The sequence below is a fragment of the Prunus mume genome, linkage group LG4, assembly GCF_029339155.1.
Source record: "Prunus mume cultivar Tortuosa linkage group LG4, ASM2933915v1, whole genome shotgun sequence".
NCBI lineage: Eukaryota > Viridiplantae > Streptophyta > Magnoliopsida > Rosales > Rosaceae > Prunus > Prunus mume.
The window spans coordinates 15,715,898-15,735,866 of record NC_142701.1 but is presented as its reverse complement, the minus strand read 5'-3'; the positions used below and the strand labels follow the sequence as shown (position 1 = coordinate 15,735,866).

The following is a 19,969-nucleotide window of genomic DNA, read 5'->3' as shown; positions in this document are numbered from 1 at the left end:
ATAAAAGTTAGCATCCCATTGCACTATTGGCCGGAGATAACAAAAAGTATTATCCCCATTGCATGAAAGTTTCTCTCTACTCATACAGATTCACGAGGATCTTTTCAAAAATGATTATAATGTTACAACCAGTCGTGATTTGTGTCCTCAAACAAATACAGATAAACCGTTTGTAATTGAAGGCTTAAATTCATTCGAGGTTTTAAACATTTAAAGTTTATGGTTTAAAACCAATTTGCTAATTTTAGTATTCTATTTTGGGACAACCAATAAACATGAATTCTGAAAAAAAATGGATAAGCAAATTAATTTACAAAACAACTAAATTGCTGACATTAGGGTTGTACAGAAAAACAAATCATATGTACTCTGCATCTTCCTACTCAACAACCCCTCTTTTTATTAAAAATAGAACATTGGGGAGACATGAGATGCCGTTTGTATAAAGCACTTCATCTGCAACACTCTCTTTCCTTTCCTTTTTTAACATTTAATTTTGGGACAAGTAATTTCCTTGATCTGCAACAGCATGAAAAAGAAATAGAGGCATGACTAGTCTTGCACAGTGTCTAATTGACGCCATTTTATTTGAAATCAAAAGTGGATGTACAGTCCAATACAAAGCAGAGGTTTGCTGCAAACCAATACACAAGAAATAAAAGAATGGGGCATACACAAAAGAATGTGTCAAACTATGTTACCATAAGTGGTACAAGCACAAAAGATCATCCACTGTGTGCAGCAAGTCAATCCAGTTAACTAAATTATCTTTTTTAACTTAAAAACACAATGAGAAATTGACTAAATTGATTGATCTAGCTGCAGAAGCCAATTTCTGAGTGAAGTAAAAAGTACAAGAAAGTACAAGCATACACCTTTAGTAACCAAAAATAAAAAATGAAAATAGAACTTACCAAGATCAACATAATACAGGCATATAAGGACTTGATCTACAACAAAAACAAGAGTTCTCATTATGTGAGAGTGGTGTTCTTCAACTGTATGACTAACAGTCCCAACCAGAGCGCCTCCGACGTTCTCTAGGTTTATCTCTAGAACTGCAATAGAGGCAACAAATGAACCTGATCAGCACCACAATTAAATACGTGCAAACATGGACAACTCTAACTGAAGTGTAGACCAGAACATCGTATTAACCTTTCAGAAGGCTTCTGACTTGCATTTTCTCCAGAGTTCTGTGAAGATATGTTTACGACTGATGTCGGAGCAGGAGTAACTGTATTTGTTGCCTGAGTTCTATATATGTCCCCGCCAATGGAGCCACCCGATACAAATCCTCTTAATGCTGATCTCTGGGGAACACTAGAGCTGTTACCTGAACCCTGACTTGGAGAGTTTGATGCAGCAGCAACAAACTTGGTCTTGAACTGAGACATCATTCCTGTCCTCAGAGAAGTTACTGCAGCAGATCGACTAGTAGGAGTATGAGATGAAGAATTATTGGATTCCGAATTATATCCAATACCCAGACCATAATCCACCCCACGCACACCTCGACCTCCGCCGCCGCCGCCGCCACCACCACCACCGCCCCTCCCTCTACCCTTCTTTCCACCTGCAGAACCCATACACTATAATCATTTGAAATGCTAGAAAAGGATAATATAATATGTAATGGGCCTCCTACAAGAACCCAGCAAAAGTGAGTATCCTTATCTTGCAAAAGCATCTAAAGAAATAGCAGCACTATAATATGATCAAAATTTATACCTCCTTTTCTTGAATCACGTTTAGACCTGAATCTGCCATCCTGATAAATTACAGGGTAAATCCCATTAAAATAAAGCATGTAAGATCTCACACTAACATCTACGATAATACAAGAAACACAGTAAGGGAGAGCATCAGAAGTTCCACACAGGAGACAATGACACCCTCAATAAAACATAAGAGATGCACATACACATAGGAGATAGAAACTGCTACAACCCACACACAAAAAAACAAACAAAAAACAGCATGAATAGTATTGTAGTGTATGATAGATACGAAACACAAGGCTACAGGACAGATAGAAAACAAACATTAAACTCCTACGGCAGGAACTGAGGACATTCTGCATCAATGGCTCTTGAAATGTAAAAGTATGTAATATTAGTGCATGTGGAACCATATGATAACTGGTGCATTAATGCTAATAATATGTGATAATAATATACTAACGGCATGTTTCTACACGGGGCTAGGAGGTACAGCCTTAAATAGGACTCTCTCCTGCATTTGGTAACACTCGCTTCTTATTTTAAAGGGGCCTGCATAATCTGCTTTAACATAAAACACCGCACTACGCTAACACCCCACTACATAATAAGTCCCTAAAATATTCTCTAGATAGGACTAAGCTGGAGCTTTCAATTAATCTCTATTCTTCAATCCACGCATACACCCCAAGAACTCTTTGTAATGTAGAACTGGTTTACAAGTCAAGATGGGAGTACTACAAACTGTCTAACTATCAAAACTAGGCACTTTTTCAGCAATGGGTAATCATGACAGTATTAAACCAACGATCCATACAGCCCTGTAATTCCAACGACATACTAAAGCTTTTCAAAATGTGGTCTTGAACGACTAAACAGTTCATCAAATCTCAAAGTGCACTACTAATCAGGACCAACTGATGCAGAATGCATATTATCTGTTCTACATCACCAACCTATGCACTTATATAATGGAGTCCACATAAATATAGTTTATTTATGAGACAGACAGTTGCAGATGTACTTATCTAGATATTGCATTAAAAGAGAACATCTTAGCAAAGTCTATATCTAATAACTTGTATTTTCCTGGACTCAGAACATAACGCATTATTAGGATTGCAAAACTAAGGTTATGGCCACCAGCTCTAAAACTAAAAGAAACTAACATAGGTGGATGCATGCATAAACTGAATACATAAGCCATAACAATATGTTAATAGTGCTACGAAATTACCTTCATTGCTAGGTCCATGAGCTCTGTGGAGGCATTCTGACCAGCAGCAACCAAGCTATTAACCAATTCACCAGCAAACCGTGCCTCTTTCTGAGTTATAAGAGTGTATGCAGTCCCATCTTTATCACCAGCACGACCTGTTCTACCAATTCGATGGACGTGCATGTCCATGTCTTTTGCAATATCAAAGTTCACAACTGACTTAATTGACTTGATGTCAAGACCACGAGCAGCAACATCAGTTGCAATTAGAACATGGTAAATGCCAGATTTAAATTTTTGCAAAATATCCATCCGAGATGCCTGGTCCTTGTCACCATGCAGAGCTGTGACCTTAAAACCTTTCTGGGAAAGCTGTGATTCAATCTCATCCACTGCAGCTTTTTTTGAAGCAAATACTAAAACATCACCCTCATCGATCATTCCAGGTAACTTCTCAAGAAGCCAGGGCAACTTCTCAGCATCAGAAGGAATTACATGAACAACCTGAGTGATATCCTCATTGGCCATTCCCACCTCACCCACTGTAACTCTTATTGGATCAGAGAGAATCTCTGGCCAACTTTTCAACTTTACGGGGCATTGTCGCAGAAAAGAGCAATGTCTGCCGGTCTGGCCGAATCTGACCAACAATAGACCTAATTTGAGGCTCAAACCCAAGGTCAAACATCCGATCAGCCTCATCAAGTACTAGGTAAGTTGCCCTTAGCATCGTCAGTGCCTTCATTTTAAGCATGTCTATCAATCTCCCAGGAGTAGCAACAACTATCTCACATCCTGCCTTAAGTTCTTTGAATTGATCAAGCTTAGACATTCCACCGTATACAGCAGAGACACGTATCCCATGTGATTTAGCAAATTTCTTGGCCTCTAAGTATATTTGGTGCGCCAGTTCTCTAGTAGGTGCACATATCACTCCAATAGGACCCTCTTCTTTCTGAAGTTCCGGCTGATCCATAATGTGGACTATCATAGGAAGGACAAAGGCGGCAGTCTTTCCAGAACCAGTTTTTGCAATACCGATGATATCTCTCCCAGAAAGAACTATGGGTAGAGCTTGGCACTGTATAGGTGTAGGCTTTTCATAATCTTGTTTCTTTATTGCACTCATGAGCTGTGAAGAAAATCCACATTCTTCAAATGTCTTAAGTGGCCTGGGTACATCAAAACCCGACGCACGGATGGCCAAGCTCTTCTTGTACTCAGCAACATCCTCCTCACTCATCCCTAAATAAGGAAAACAAAACATGAGTTAATTAGTCTTCATTATGGAAAATCTGCCCATAAACTACATCCTTCCAATTCAAATTTCTACTTAAGAACTTCTACCAATCAAATATTTTCATTGTCATTCAAATTTAAAATATTTGAAGTACATTTCTACTAAATTCAGACCATCTAATTGAATTATTAAAAAAGAAACAAACTTCTCAGTTGCTTGATTGGAATTTACCTGAAATTGACTCTTTCTCCTCGTAAAAATCCTTATTAAAGGGCTCGTAGTCGATCGAACTATGATCGAGAGCGGCAATTGGCTCAATTTTCCTCTTGTCCAGAACAATGGGATTATCATCCGAATCGTACTCCAACATCCCCGCATCGACCGCCTTCGCAGCCGCATAGACCTCCTCGTCGGAGTCGTATCCAGCGTGTAACGCATCGGAAGCCAGCGTCAGCGTCACGTCCTTCTTGGCCCTCAAAAAGCTCTCCATAGGATCATCTTCCTCATCGTCCTTGTACTTCTCAGCCTTCTCTTTCGGCTTCGGCGGCGGCGCCGACCTCACCTCCTCGTGAATGCTCTCCATGAACGCGTCAAGAGGGTCAATTTCATCATTTTCGCCGCCACCGCCACCTTCGTCGTGATTGTTGTTATTTCCAGGGTCCCTGGAACCATCGTTATCGTCGTAATCAATGTTGTCAAGGTCGGTGTCTTCGTAGTTATCGTGGCTTTGTCCGCGCGACGACGGAGGCACGTAGAGTCGCTGAGGTGCTTGCTGGGACCGCTCGAAGTTGAAAGTCGATTGCTTGTTTATGCCAAAGCCTTCGAATCCGAATTTTCTCTTCGACATCTTTGAAAACTTGTAAAGTTTTGTTGCAGTGAAGAAAACCCTAAATTGGTATGTGTGTGTGAGAGAGAGAGCTTGGAAAGGATAAACCCTAGGTCGTTTGGAATTGGTAGGGGTTTCAGCTCTGACGAGATAGGAAGAGCGGGTTTAACCAGAAGTAAGCCGGAGCGGGCCAACGGTCGCCGACTATCAACTAAAGATTTGGGATCGGGCTAGATGGTTCTGGGTCGGGTACTGATTGGGTACTGATCGACATTTTTGTATCGGATATCTTTTCTTTTGGGATTCGTTACATTATTGGGCTTTCTTTTCTTAGCCTGGGCCAGGCCCAATTTCTTTAGGTAAAATTATCCATTAATTTTTTTTCCAAATAAAATAACAATTACACCAATTTGTAAAATTATTACAATGGTTACCATTCAATGTTGTAATTGTTATTTTATTTGAAAAGGACGAAATTAGATTGTTAGAGCCACGTTAAATCCTATGTTGGTAACGTGACTAGCCAGGCAACTAGAGACAATGTATGTAGTTCCACATCTACATATTTTAAGAAATGAGGGCATTCTCTCACCTATAAAAAGATATCACTCTTCATTTTAAAATGATTCTCTCTCTTCTTCCCCATTTTTAGGACCAACCTCTTGTAGAATGTAAACAACTATTATTATAGTGAGAGCATTTTTCTCTGTGAACGTAGCACATTCAACTCAACTACTTACATCTATGTTTTTTGCATGCCTACCCACGCCTGCTGAAGAACGTTGCCTATTGATTCACACATCATCCATCAAATACGTATCACCCTAAGTTATGTCCAATTTTGGGCCATCGACAATCTCTAATTAGTCATTACAACAATTAGTTTATAAAAAGCAAACTAAATGCAGAGGTGTTTTTACAACAGGTATAGGAGGCATCACACATTTAGGATGATCATCCTCATTATTAAAACTCATAGTTATAACAACTGGAGGGGCCTCCTCTCTTGGTCGTCCAGAACTAGTGAGATTAACTAAAGCATATAAAATTGAACTTAAAATTGATAAAAGCCTATTCACCCCGGCAATCAACTCACACTCTTTCTACTACTTTGATAAGTCTCTGAATTGATTCCATGTCGTCGATCTTGACAGCGGCACGAACCTCCACGATCGTCAATCTCCACTAAGGCACGAACACTCCAATGAAGAGAATGATATGATATGGGTGCTATGTTGATTAGATTCACACGGAACAATCTAATCAACCTAACGATGTTATGTTCAATGAACTCTCGAAAAGATGTTGGTGGAAAATCTCAAGAGTTCATAAAAATTAACTCACTCAAAACAAGGGTTTTATGCACAAGGCCAATTAAGAATATGTTAATTGTTAATTTTGTCTACTAAAACAAGGTATTTATATTACTTAAAATTTGCTTAGGTTAAGACTAGGAAGATGTAAAAAGACCCAACATAATTAGGACAAAGATTTCTTAGAAGAAACACATGAAAATCAAAACATGAAAAATGAAATCCCGTGTTTTCGCTCAAGCATGAGAGACAAAATTTACACGCTCGAGCGGCAAAACATTGAATGTTCATAATGCATGTACCGCTCAAGCACCAATAAGCCTACTCGAGCGACAGAGAACAAAAATCAACAAAAATGTAATGTGAACCTGATTTCGTCAAAACCAAAACACTTGTGAACGCATGAATGCAATGTAAAAACATTTTAAGCTTATTCTAAATTATACTAACCACCTAGAATACATAAATAATATATATCACGACCCGACTCCCCTAACAAGATATTGTCCGCTTTGGGCCTCCTCCATTACGGTTTTGTTCTTGGGCTCAAGCTAATGCTATCTTGCTCAAAAGGCCTCTTGCTAGGAAGAGAAGTGCCTACACATATAAGACACTTCACCTTTCGCCCCCCGAGCGATGTGGGATTGCTCACCGTTCTTGTTTCCCTAAGACATGGGTCTTACAATATCTAAGTCTAACTTACCTCACCTAAATTCATATGAAGCCTTGTTTGATGATGAGCGGTCAAATATGGGCAACTTCAATCAATCTGCATTTCTCTTGCTTTCCCAACTTCATAACCTCACTCATGACTCAATCTAAAACATTCTAGTGCTTACATAGAAAATAAGCTTAGGCTAAGGAATGCCAATTTACATATATGACACTTACAATATATGATTTAGCATCAAGATTAAGTAGTTCCAAATATGCATCATCCTCCGGAGTTGCAACTTGCGACAATTACACCCCTGGTGGTGGCCATACATTACCAGCCACAAGAGCAACATCTTGAAGTACTTGATCATATGAGTTGGCCTCAATATCCAATTGGTATTGACTCCTAATATTATTTGCTTGTAACCGATGTCTCACCACCAAATGTATGCATTTCAAGTATTTAAAACATCCTCCTAAATCCCGTCTCAACCACTTTAGTGACTGTTTCCAAGTACGGAAACGTTGATGATATATATCTTCGTCCAAACATACTTGAAAATAGTCACTGAATCGTTCCATTAGTCAAAGAGTATGACCACTTAAATTGGGGTCGGAAAACACTCGAATAGAGCTTTAATCTCAAGGTCTCTTAAATATATCCAGAAGATGACGTGGTCATACACAACACAGAAAGAAACACCATTCATAGCCGTGCTCTGCTGCCATACAATATTGTAACCCACTTCCTGCTACGAGGAAACAAGCCAAAAGTCCCTTTTTTTACCGTTAATTTGTCTGTTGTTATTTCCGTTAACCGCGCACGTTAGCAACGAAAAAGAGCCTGTGCGCCTCCCCACAAACCAAACGATTAAAAAAAGAGCAAAAAGCACTGATAACAGAGTGAACTCAACGATACCTCCACCAACAGGCACAAACTTCTCTTTCTTTCTCTCTCTCTCTTTTTCTCTTGGAAAACGGGACCCAACTTATGAATTCAGCTCACTCCGTTCCAACGATTGAACTCGGCCATGGCGATTTCGACTGTGAGTTCACTGTTCCGAGCTCGGATTTTCATGACCATGTCTCCGCCGTTGATCCTCGTTTGAGCTCTATTAGCAGCGGTCTCAGCTCATAGTGTTGCTTCCTGTTCAAGTCTGCGCTAATTGACGGTCGTGATCTCGCTGTTGATTTCAGATCTGAAGCGTTACCCAGTAATCGACGGCGTCGATGATGTCTGAGCTCACAGGTTCTCCCCATCCCCATCGCTAATTCTAATTTCGTTGCTCATTGTTCTTAAAGTGAGGACTTAGTTGTGTAATCGATTTAAAGCTTATACTTTTTAATTTTTTGCTGATTTTTCTATCCATAATTCCAACAACTTTTTTAGTGAGTAAGCTTATTAATTAAAGGAGCTATTTTGCGTTTTTCTGGTTATGAATTGAGTGGCAGCGAGGTGCTCCGGTTGCATAGTAACCCTTTGTTTGGATGCAGAAAAAAGTACGGAAAAAGAGGAGAAATAATAATTATGGGTTTTGTCCCTTTATGAAGACATTCGATTAGGGCTCACAAAGTGAGTGATGTTTTTGTTTTCTTGGGTCCCTGCAACCATGTGAACCATTCTTTGTAAAACTTGCATTAGATGTCAGATTATGGCTGTTTTAATGTGTTTGTTCTGGAGCCAATCTAGCTGGAAATTAGGTAACAAGTCTAGAGCTTTTCTTATCATGAGAGCTTTTGTGAGTGTGAGTAGTTTTTTATGGGTGAATTGAACGCTAATTTTGAATCAACAATGCAGGAATATTGAAGAAGGTCCGATGGTTGTCGATGAAATACTTGCTTTTGTTTTGTTATGTGATATCCATCATCGATGCAGCACCATCAATATCTCCCATGGGTGCACCGTGGGCAGCACCTGATATGCCAAATCTTCCCTTGCCAGCTGATTTGCCAGTGTCCCATAGACACTGGCAAAAACATTTCTTGCCACGTGCTGCGCCAGTTGCACTATCACCTGCACACCCTCCTTTTTATGGTCCCTTAATAACTGCTGGTCATCCCCCTGCAACTTCTCGATTGTCAAGGCCAGCAATGAAGAGGAGTGGCTTGGCACCTCCCCTTGCTGGCTTTCAGAATATTGCCCCAGCACAGTCGAGTGCTGGTACAATCCCTTCGGGTTTAGCACAGCCCCCACTCACTCCTTCTATTTCCAGTAAGTTACACTCTGAACTGTGTTATTTATTTTCCCCCCTTTTTTTTATGAATTCAATAATTTCAGATGACTGCTTTATCATTAAAAAAAAAAAAAAAAAAGTAAGATAATCACTAATAGGTCTAATCTTCACTATTTTAGTCCTCCTCATAAGAAAAGAAAGTCACATAGACTTTTTCATTTTTTATATCTCCCTTCAATGGCCATCCTTACGAACCAAAAAAAAAGCCAAATACAAAATCTAGTAGACGTTTTATTAGCATCATGATGGTTTTACTTCGTCTCGTTTTTCTAATCACTGTAAAGGTGACTAAATGGTTTCTAGTTTGGCTTATTTTTCTGTTAGGATGATCCTTAAACGAGGCCTTAAAGAATTGTCAGATTATTGGGTTACTGGATCACGTATGCTGTCCGTTTCTTTTCTTAGAAAGAGAGGTCCCTTTTTAGAACCGTATAAATAAATAAATAAATATATACACACACAAACCCCTTCTTAAGGGGGATCTCTTTTTACTATTCACCAGAAGGGATTCTTGCAAGTGTGTGCAGTAGATTGTTGCAAGTGTTCATGAATTGTGCGGGGTTTAGCCAAGAAACTATGAAATTGCCACTTTTTTCCTGAGAACTTATTTGGCATGGGGCAAAGAAGAAGGCTGTTACACTTTGAAGATGTGCAGTTTTGGCTTCTATTTTGGCTATTTGGATAGAAAGGAACAAGATAATATTTGACAAGAGGATGGATGACGTGGTTTCTAAGAGTCAAATTTCTAGTCTCTCTTTGGGCCTCTTTGTCTAAGCATTTTATGGAGTTCTGAGTTGAAGTAAATTTTCCTTTTAAGCACTGGCTGCTGTGTTCTCTTGAAGGACTTTTTATCCGTATTTCACTTTATTATATACATTTTTTTTAAATAGTTCCCAGTTCCCATAAATAAGCCAAATATTTATATGTTGAAGTTATTGACAAGTGATGAATTACTAAACTTCCTGCCTAATTTCATATTAAAAACATATCAACTACTCAATTCTTATTTATTCTGCACAATTTGCACAATGTAATTGTGCTGAGACCTAACTCTGTTGCTGACAAAGGTTTTTTTTTTTTCATTCCTTCCAGACTGTTGCAAACCAGACATGGTATTGAGACGCGAAAGTCAGGGTTGCCACTGTGTTTATCCCATTAAGCTTGACCTCCTCCTCTTAAATGTTTCACAAAATCCTAATTGGAATCTTTTTCTTCAAGAATTAGCTTTGCAGCTTGGTTTGAAAGTTTCTCAAATAGAGCTGATTAACTTTTATGTACTCAGCTTGTCAAGGTTAAATATTTCGATGGATATTACTCCATATCCAGGTGTCAGTTTCTCGGCAAGTGATGCATCAGCAATAAACTCTTCTCTTGTCATGCACAAGGTTAATTTAGACCCCGCATTAGTGGGCGATTACAAACTCCTCAATATAACTTGGTTTAAGCCTCCACCTATTTCTCAAGGTAATTCTGACATATCCCCAATGTTTATATAATCTTCTATACTGTGTTTGTTTGCAATATGGCGGTAATCTTTATGGTGAGACAACTGTAATGTTTCAAGTTTTAAATAGATATAGCTTCATTATTTTAATCCAGACCAAAAAACTTTGAAATAGGTAATCTCTGCATTAATGTGTCTGTGTGTTTGCTTTTACCCTACTATATATACATGTATATATTATTTTGGCTGTGTAGGGCTAGAGTAATAATTTTGCCCTACTGAAGATGTTGTGTGCTTTTGTTATGCTGGTTGGCCTACTTGCTTCATAGAAGTCAACTCTATTATATGAATCAGAATATTAACATGCTCTTGTTTTTTTCTTTTGTTTTTAAAGCTCCTGTTGCTACATCACCAGTTGAAGCCCCACCAAAACCATCACAGACTCATACGTCCTTAACTGCTTCAAGTAAAGGGAAACATTCAAATTTGAGTCTTATTATTGGTATTGGTGCCGGAATACTGTTAATTTCCATTATAGCTGTGCTCATACTTTGTTTATGCACATTCCGTCAAGAGAAGACTAAAGAATCTAATATAGAAACAGGTATGTGGTTCCATTTTCAGATTCATACATTTTCCTGTTTTCTTCTGGTTTCAATGGTGTCCATGGTTTTGGGTATTATCCTGGTCATAACTTACTACTGCTAGGAACCATTGTGTGGACCAACCTTTAATTACGCTTTCAGAGTTTTGCAGTCATGAAGATATTATTATCCAGATGATATTCCTATCTCGTTACTAAAAAAGCAATAAATGTAAATGTAAATCATGCCTGACAATGTGAACAAATGGTGTATGTCTGTGTATAAATATGGTTAAAGTTTTTTAACTAGTTGCATTTTCAATGATCTAAATCCAGTTAACCAGCTGCAGAATTTTTTTGAAGATCTGATGAAAAGAGTTGCATGAAACACCAAAGCAGAAACTTGAAATAGATTTGAGTTTGACTTTTCTGCATTAGTAGTATAGATTTTCTGTTTAAGTTGCTTATTTCATGCCTTTTTTTCCTCCTCTTTTTTTGTGGACTTTTTCAGCCCCAGAAAAGCAGAGTAGCGTCGAAACAGTTTCCGCAGTAGGATCTCTACCCCACCCAAGCAGCACTCGGTTTCTGGCATTTGAAGAACTTAAACAAGCAACAAACAACTTTGAACCTGCAAGCATACTCGGAGAGGGTGGTTTTGGCAGGGTGTTCAAGGGCGTGTTAAGTGATGGTACAGCTGTTGCAATTAAAAGACTTACTAACGGAGGGCAACAGGGGGATAAGGAGTTCTTGGTTGAGGTTGAGATGCTTAGCAGGCTGCATCATCGTAATCTGGTGAAACTTGTGGGTTACTATAGCAGTCGTGACTCCTCACAAAACTTACTTTGCTATGAGCTTGTGCCAAATGGAAGCTTGGAAGCCTGGCTTCATGGTAATTTCTTGAATCACATAATGCCATCTAAAGTTAACTGTTTCACTAAATTTATTTAATTATTGCTGGGTGTAGCGTTTCAAAATAGAAAACATGTTATATCTTAATCATACTTTTTCTTCTTGATATGCATTGCTGCTGACTATGCTCTCTCTCTCACTCTCCTCCCATCTCAGGTCCCCTGGGAGTAAATTGTCCTTTAGATTGGGACACCCGAATGAAGATTGCACTCGATGCTGCCAGAGGACTTGCTTACCTGCATGAGGACTCACAACCGTGTGTTATCCACAGAGATTTTAAAGCATCCAATATATTGCTGGAGAACAACTTTCATGCTAAAGTTGCTGATTTTGGCCTGGCTAAACAGGCACCTGAAGGCAGAGCAAATTATCTTTCTACTCGTGTGATGGGAACATTCGGGTTGGTCTCAAATTATACCATACTTAGCTTGTCATTTCTATCATTTGGAATGGCACTTAGATGTAATTATTTAATTTTACAGGTACGTAGCTCCAGAGTATGCCATGACTGGACACCTACTTGTTAAAAGCGATGTTTACAGCTATGGGGTTGTCCTTCTTGAATTACTCACTGGTAGAAAGCCTGTAGATATGTCACAGCCAGCGGGGCAGGAGAATCTTGTCACCTGGGTTAGTATTATTCATACAGCCCCTCGTTCTTCTGTTTTTAAATTGACCATTTCTATCGAAAAGGATAAAAAGTAACAAGTTTAATATTCTTAGGAAAGAAAGAAAAAGAAAAAAACTAGTGGTATATTTGTTCCTTCTTTTGAAGCATAAAGTGATATTCAATTGGTCTTTTGCCATTATTATTTTGGATGGGAGAGTGAGACATTAAGTTTTCTATCTTCCAGGCAAGGCCAATTCTTAGGGACAAGGATAGGCTGGATGAGCTTGCTGATCCTAGTCTTGAAGGAAAGTACCCAATGGAAGATTTTGTACGAGTTTGCACGATTGCAGCAGCTTGTGTTGCTCCTGAGGCAAGCCAACGCCCTACAATGGGTGAAGTGGTACAGTCACTGAAGATGGTACAACGAATCACGGAGTATCAGGATTCCATGTTAACCTCTTCCACTGCCAGACCCAATCACAGGCAGTCATCAACTACCTTCGAGTCCGATGTGTCATCTTCAATGTTCTCGTCTGGTCCTTACTCTGGTCTAAGTGCCTTAGATAATGACAATGTGTCTCGGGCAGCAGTTTTCTCTGAAGATCTTCACGAAGGACGATGATTGCGTAACAGAAGTCGACATTCTGTTCAAAGCATAGTTGACTGTCCTGTATAGCAATGTAGGAGCAGTCCGTCCCTGTGAGCAGGGGATATACAGGTTGATTTTTTTAGTAATAGGTAGGTTTTGTAATTGTGATTCTTGTTGTGGGGAAGGATGAGTGTCTTTTTTGTAGTCCTTTATGTGGGGGAACCATTGTTCAGTTTTCTCCATAGGCAGTGGTTCTTCCCACGGTGGATGAAATTTTGTATATGCTTTGTAAGCTTGTTTTATGACATTGGGGTTTTAAGTGTTTCGTATTTATATATCCATTTTCCATGTCTTTCAAATTCACTGTGTTACTTGGGATTCAAGATCCCAAATTGGAAAAATAGCACCCTAGACTAGTTTAAGAGCCCTTGAGCATCTGTCCTTGATGACCCAGTTTTCAAGGCAAGTTCTACCCATGCTCTTAACAACGGCTACCATCAAGGTCTAAAATATTGATGGTATTAGAAATATTGGTAATCCAAAAACACGAAAATTTTGATGAAAATATCGGGATATTATCGATATCAATAAAAATTGAATAAAAACCACAGAAATTGTAAGAAAAACTTAGAAATTTTATTAAAACTTTGGAAGATGTTTAATTAGTCAATTTTCAATTAGTTTATCACAAAAAATTGGAAGGAAATGCATTGTATGATTGGTTGAATTGATTTAAGTTGATTATATAGCAATTTGACAAACACTGTGTAAGTGTAGAAAATATGTAGTCATTAATGAAAGAAGATTAAATACACCATAATCATTTATATATAATGATTTCCTATAATATTTTACACTTTATACATTGCATGGTAAGATGCATGAGTGACTTAGTACCACATAAAGTTCCCTTTTGCGTATTATCACAAAAACATAGTGTTTGTGTTTTTTTCTCTTTCCTTTTTCCTGTTGCATTGATATTTTCGATATTATAGTGATATTTTGACAAAATATTGCTGAAGTATGAGTGAAATTATCGATATAGATATTTTCCGATATTATCGATATTTATACGATATGTGTATGGATACGTTCCGAAATATTCGTGACTCGAAAAAACGATAATATTCTCGATATTTCGTCGATATTATCGATATTTTAGACTATGACTACCACCGGTCAGTGTCAATAGAGAGTGTCAACAAGTCTAAAAATTTTGGTATTCCAGAAAGTCAACGAGTCTATTGTTAATTACATGAATATTAATTTGACTTGTTAAGGGTAATTTGATTGATAATGATTTATATATATTATATGAATAATATTTTTTTATTTCAAATCCGATGTGGATTGATAAGTTGAATCTGAATATGATTATAAAAGGATTTGGACTTGGATTAAGGCTAGTCTCATCCGAATTCGATCTTGTTACAAGCCTAAAGAGACGAGAGGTTGAATTGAAAGTCATGTCACATAATTGCACCTTGATTATCCTCAGTTTTTTCAACCAAAAAAAAAAAAAAGAAAATATCTCTAAAGAAGAAGGAAAGGTCACAAGATGACTTATTTAGAGCCGCAAAGATAAAAAAAGAGAGTTAATTGTGTAGGGTATGGATTATAGAAGAAAACAAATGTGGAAGTAAGTTCATATGGAGATCCCAGCTGGTTGTTTTGGAAGCGTCACTTCATACCGAAGTTGTCGGTCGTGTAACTCATGCATGTTATTGTATAGGTCAATATAATGAATTCTTATCCATGCACGTGAATGTGTCTTAGCTTATTTGATGAACAACTGGGCACTTATTAATTGCTTCAAGACAACCTGTGCTATATAAAACACGTGAGTTGCTACTCTCGAAGACAATATATATGCTATCATGGACCAGTGTATGCATTTGAAGAAGGATATGATGACTGTCTTTATATTGTTATAATTTAGAATTTTAATAAATAATTTTATGAGATATGTGAAACAATATTATGTAGGAAAAGTAGATTAAGGAATGTATTATTAGGGTTGTGTGGCGGGGTAATTGATTATTAAAGGCTCGTGTCAGAGTGATTCTAGATAGACCAAAAAGAACTTCTATGGAGAATTACCTCTCAATATAATCTCTTTAGTGATTTTAAGTGATTTTATAGAGAACCACACGAGAGGTACTTATCTCCAAGTAATTATGACATATCCAGAATCACTTACAAACAAACTCTAATTATTAGTAACAAGACTTTTTAAAAGAAAACCAAATAAATCACATTAAGTGATCCACAATAAATCACCCTAATTATTAGATACATTATTCTAATCTACTTTAGTTCATTTTTTTAAACATGTGATAATGCACATGTCTAATAATAATACTAATAATAGATCAGTGTGGATCTCAACGAGTATATGAACACGTGAAATGACACTACAATTATTAAAGGAGAGATAATAGTATAATTTAATTTAAGAACTGTTTGGAGTTAGTGTCCTTGGACGCATGATGACACAAACGCAAAGCCAACTGCGTTTTGAAGCGTCTAGAGCCTCAAGTTTTGGGATATTTTCGTTGTATGTCGAACCAAGGTCACAAACTAAAAATGTCTCGTTACATAGTACATAAGAATTTTGCTAACGTACGTCATGCGTAATTACGATAATAGCACAATTATTAATCAATGATTATACTAGCGTCACAGAACTATAAGCATGCAGAGTGGCGCTAGCCTAATCCAGAGTTGGAGGAGTAGTCCATTTTTGCAGGAAAGCAAAGTACTCAAAGCAAACAGAAGGACGAGATAGTTTTTCCAGAACAAGACATGACACATTCACGTGTCCCCGTTATCCACGGAATTGGTCCGAAATGGCTCTTCTTTGCATGCAGCATGCGATTGCGACGCTAGTGCTGAAAAATATCCTCTTCTTTGTAATCAACTCCACCTTGAACAAACATGGCTTGTTTGCAGTACACGTAAGCCACCATATCTAATTCTATCCAGAAGAAGTACGCATAATTGTTGTTAATGCGCGCAAAAGAAAGTGTATGATTTGTGCGAAGAAGAAATTATATCCATAGTTCTTGACCCACCCTAACTTTTGAGAAATTTATTTACCACTACATATTATAAATAATTGCTCACATTATTCCGAACTTTTGAGAAACGCTTCCATGAGATAGGCCTATTCCGCAAACCAACCATAGTGATGACTTGTTTACTAATTAAGTAACGAGAATACGAAGAAAGATAATATTATAAAGAATGAAAGAGAATCGGGTCAACTGTCTTCTCTTAATTGATTCAATTTATAGAGTGATGATTAAACTTGAAATTTCTTATAATATTGCTAAGTTAAATATTAGTTGGTGTCTTAGAGTAAGGCTTTCATCTCCCAAGAATCTTTGGATCAATGAATTTGTAACATAGGTTTATTCGCAAGATACATGACAAAGGATAAATTACAAAATCAAATCAAGTCCACGTCAATAATGAGATGGATTTAACAATGTTAATTATTTTATCTTACACAACTTCCAAATAGAAAAATATGTATCAAAAGCACATTAATGGAGTTCTCTTCCAATGAATAATTTGCCGGCCCTGCACACAGTGGCGGATTCAGGATTCAAAAGTCATGTAGGCAAAACTTACCTTAAAAACTCGACGGTACGAGTGAATTTTATTGATAAAAATAAAAAGATACACCTAGTCAGGGAGGACGTAATGAGCCTTACCCTCAAATATGCATATCTATACATAAATAAAAGCTTAACAAAAAAAACAAGAAGTAAATGCAATGCAACACAAAAACTAAATTATTTTAATCTAAAATTGTACCCTACGAGGCTTAGAAATCTTAAATTCTTCAATTATCTCTTCATTATTGATACTATTAGCAAACTCTCTTTCAATGTGGAGAATCATGCAATCAGCAAGGATTCATCACCGTGGTGCTTGAAGTCTATTCTTAATAATTCTCATAAATGAAAAAGCTCGTTCCGTTGTTGCTGTAGAAATAGGAAGAGTCAACACCAACTGAATCAATCTGTAAAGCAAATGGTAGTTTTCTGCCAAAATTGTTTCCACCAATTGTTGACATCAATGAATTTAGTCAAACATTAACATACCAACAACAAATCAAATATCTCAACAATGCCAACATCAAATCAAACATCTCAACAAAATTCTTAAAATCAAAGACATAATTAATTTCAACAAAATCCCCAAATTATATTTCATTCCTAATTAAACCCTATAAAACTCAATTTCAAATTAAAATTAAAACTAAGATGCATACATTTATTTTAGGAATAACCTAATAGAAGAAGATAATTAAAGATAAGAGATTAAGAAGAATACTTATTTTCTTGTATATGAGAAGAGAAGAGAAGAGGCTGTCCAGTGTCCACGATTGCACTGCACAGCCACTATTTGGCTAAGTTATATTCTTTCTTTTATTAAAGTATGACTGAGCCATTCATAACATGGGTTAGCTGGTTATAAATTTTTTTTTCTTTAGTTTTTTAAAGTTTGAGTGGACTTGTATATGGATTTGGTAGACAAAAGTGTATACCAACACATGGAATGGATATCAATTACATAACTTATATATAGGTTTTTTTTTAGTGAAATATTTTTGGGTAGACTGTAGCCTACCCTGCCCTGGCTTAAGATCCGCCCCTGCTTGCACAATATATTGACGCGGGAATCTGATAATCTCATTAAGCATAATTATCACGCTAATAATTGTAATTAATCAACTTTATAAACAAACACTGAACTCGCCCGACCCGACTCAAATCCACGTCACTCTTCACTGTTTTTTTTTTTTGTCTCTTTCTCTCTCTCTCTCTCTCACATACGACTTGTCGTCCTCAACGACGACGACGACCGAATCTCCTTGGCAATCTCTCTGAGCACAAACTTCTGAATCTTCCCAGTCGAAGTCTTCGGGAGCTCGTCCTTGAACACCACCGTTTTGGGCACCATGTAGTGCGGCAGATTTTCCCTGCAGTACTCCATGATCTCCTTCTCCGTCGGCTTCGGGCTGACGTCACTCTTCAAGCTCACAAACGCGCACGGCGTCTCCCCCCAGAACTCGTCAGGCTTCGCCACCACCGCCGCTTCGTTCACCGCCGGATTCGCGTAGAGCACGGACTCAACCTCCACACTGCTCAGATTCTCGCCCCCGGTTATAATAACGTCCTTGGATCTGTCCTTAATTTCCAAATAGCCATCGGGATGCATCACGCCCACGTCACCCGTATAAAACCACCCGTTTTTCTTCAAACATTTTGCTGTACTCTCCGGGTCTTTGAAATACCCCAGCATCACGCACCCGCCTTTGAACACAATCTCCCCAATCTCCGACCCGTCTCGCTTCACCGGAGAACCCGAATCCGGATCCACCACGTCCACCTCAGTCATCCCAATCGTCCTCACCCCTTGTCTCGCTTTCAGCTTCGCTTTTTCCGTCATCGGGTATTTATTCCACTCCGGCTTCCAAGCACATGACACGACCACCCCACCCGTTTCCGTCAACCCGTACCCGTGGCAAACCAAGAACCCGATTGACTCGGCCCGAAGCAGGACGCTCGACGGCGGCGGGGCTCCACCGGTGAGGATGTGAACCGGGTGCGGGAGCGGGTCGGATATCGGGTGGTTGACGAGCATGTTGAGCACGACCGGCGCGGCGCACATGTGAGTGACGTTGTGGGCTCGGATTGAGCTGTAGATTTTGGGAGCGTCGAACTTGCGGAGGCAAATGTTGGTTCCACCCACCGCGGCCATGGCCCATGGGTACCCCCACCCGTTTGAGTGGAACATCGGTAGGGTCCACAGGTACACGCAGTGTTTGGGTACAGACCAGTCGATGATGGAAACCAAGGTGACGATGTACAAGCCTCTGTGGCTGTGCACGACGCCTTTCGGAGACGACGTCGTTCCGGAGGTGTAGTTCAAAACCATTGGGGCCCACTCGCTAGCCGGCCGGACCCACTCGAACGACGGATTCCCTTTCCTCACTAGATTCTCGTAAGTGTCAAGGAAGTAATTATTATCAACGGCTGGGATTGGTGTTGAGCGGTGCTCATCATCGGTGATGAGGATGAGAAGCGGTTTTGGGAGGTGAGGCGGGAAGAGAGAGAGTGCTTCGAGGGTGAGAGAGACGGAGAGGTGGTCGACGAAGATGAGCTTTGATTCGCTATGGCGCAGGATGATGGAGATGTTGTGGGCGTCGAGGCGGGTGTTGATGTTGTTGAGGATGGCCCCGGACATGGGGACCGCAAAGTGAAGCTCGTACATGGCTGGGGTGTTGGGGGCCACCACGGAGACCACCTGGGAGCGCTTGACGAGGGAGGAGATGGAGGAGGCCAGCTGGAGGCATCGACGGTGAGTTTGGGACCAAGTGTAGGTGGTGGTAGTAGTGGTGGCGGTGTAGATGATGGATGGGCAGTCGCCGTTGACAACCGCCGCTCTTTCGAGGAGAGTGAGGGGAGTGAGAGGGCAGAGATTTGCAGGGCTTGGATTCAACTGGTCCATTCTTTGAAGGTGTTTGAAATGGAGAGAGAGAGAGAGAGAGGATGAAGAGGTAGTGAGAGTGGTATAAGGAAAGGGAGGTGCATTGGTTTAAGTACACAA

At 39.0% G+C, this 19,969-nt stretch overlaps 2 protein-coding genes and 1 pseudogene across 4 annotated transcripts; 1 reads left to right on the top strand and 2 right to left on the bottom strand.

The window, feature by feature from the left end:
- Nucleotides 1–790: 790 nt before the first annotated feature.
- On the bottom strand, nucleotides 791–5,258 carry LOC103327345 (P-loop containing nucleoside triphosphate hydrolases superfamily protein). Its single transcript, XM_008229654.3, is given in 6 exon segments — nucleotides 791–1,058; nucleotides 1,159–1,576; nucleotides 1,732–1,771; nucleotides 2,959–3,514; nucleotides 3,516–4,185; nucleotides 4,412–5,258. Coding segments are annotated over 6 exon segments (2,352 nt in total). The 5' UTR covers nucleotides 5,028–5,258; the 3' UTR covers nucleotides 791–1,006.
- Nucleotides 5,259–7,876: 2,618 nt separating this feature from the next.
- LOC103327344 (Protein kinase superfamily protein) lies at nucleotides 7,877–13,704 on the top strand. 2 transcript variants are annotated; one of them, XM_089051325.1, is made up of 9 exons: nucleotides 7,878–8,225; nucleotides 8,471–8,677; nucleotides 8,775–9,188; nucleotides 10,303–10,674; nucleotides 11,049–11,258; nucleotides 11,749–12,126; nucleotides 12,303–12,546; nucleotides 12,629–12,776; nucleotides 13,001–13,704. In XM_089051325.1, exons 2-9 carry the CDS (start codon nucleotides 8,629–8,631, stop codon nucleotides 13,376–13,378), a joined length of 2,193 nt encoding a protein of 730 aa, XP_088907451.1. In that variant the 5' UTR covers nucleotides 7,878–8,225; nucleotides 8,471–8,628; the 3' UTR covers nucleotides 13,379–13,704. The 2 variants fall into 2 exon arrangements, with proteins under 2 accessions (XP_008227875.2, XP_088907451.1); XM_008229653.3 differs by lacking the exon at nucleotides 8,471–8,677 and having other exon boundaries at nucleotides 7,877–8,225.
- Nucleotides 13,705–18,026: 4,322 nt separating this feature from the next.
- LOC103327343 (2-methylpropanoate--CoA ligase CCL4 pseudogene) lies at nucleotides 18,027–19,969 on the bottom strand (annotated as a pseudogene). Its single transcript, XR_016126436.1, has one exon. The product of XR_016126436.1 is annotated as a 2-methylpropanoate--CoA ligase CCL4 pseudogene (transcript).

Bases quoted from the DNA above. Each gene is read 5' to 3' on its own strand.
- LOC103327344 (XM_089051325.1), top strand. From the start codon at position 8,629: ATGGCTGTTTTAATGTGTTTGTTCTGGAGCCAATCTAGCTGGAAATTA. The intron at 8,678-8,774 runs GTAACAAGTCTA...TCAACAATGCAG, and splicing joins CCAATCTAGCTGGAAATTAG to GAATATTGAAGAAGGTCCGA. The intron at 10,675-11,048 runs GTAATTCTGACA...TTGTTTTTAAAG, and splicing joins GCCTCCACCTATTTCTCAAG to CTCCTGTTGCTACATCACCA.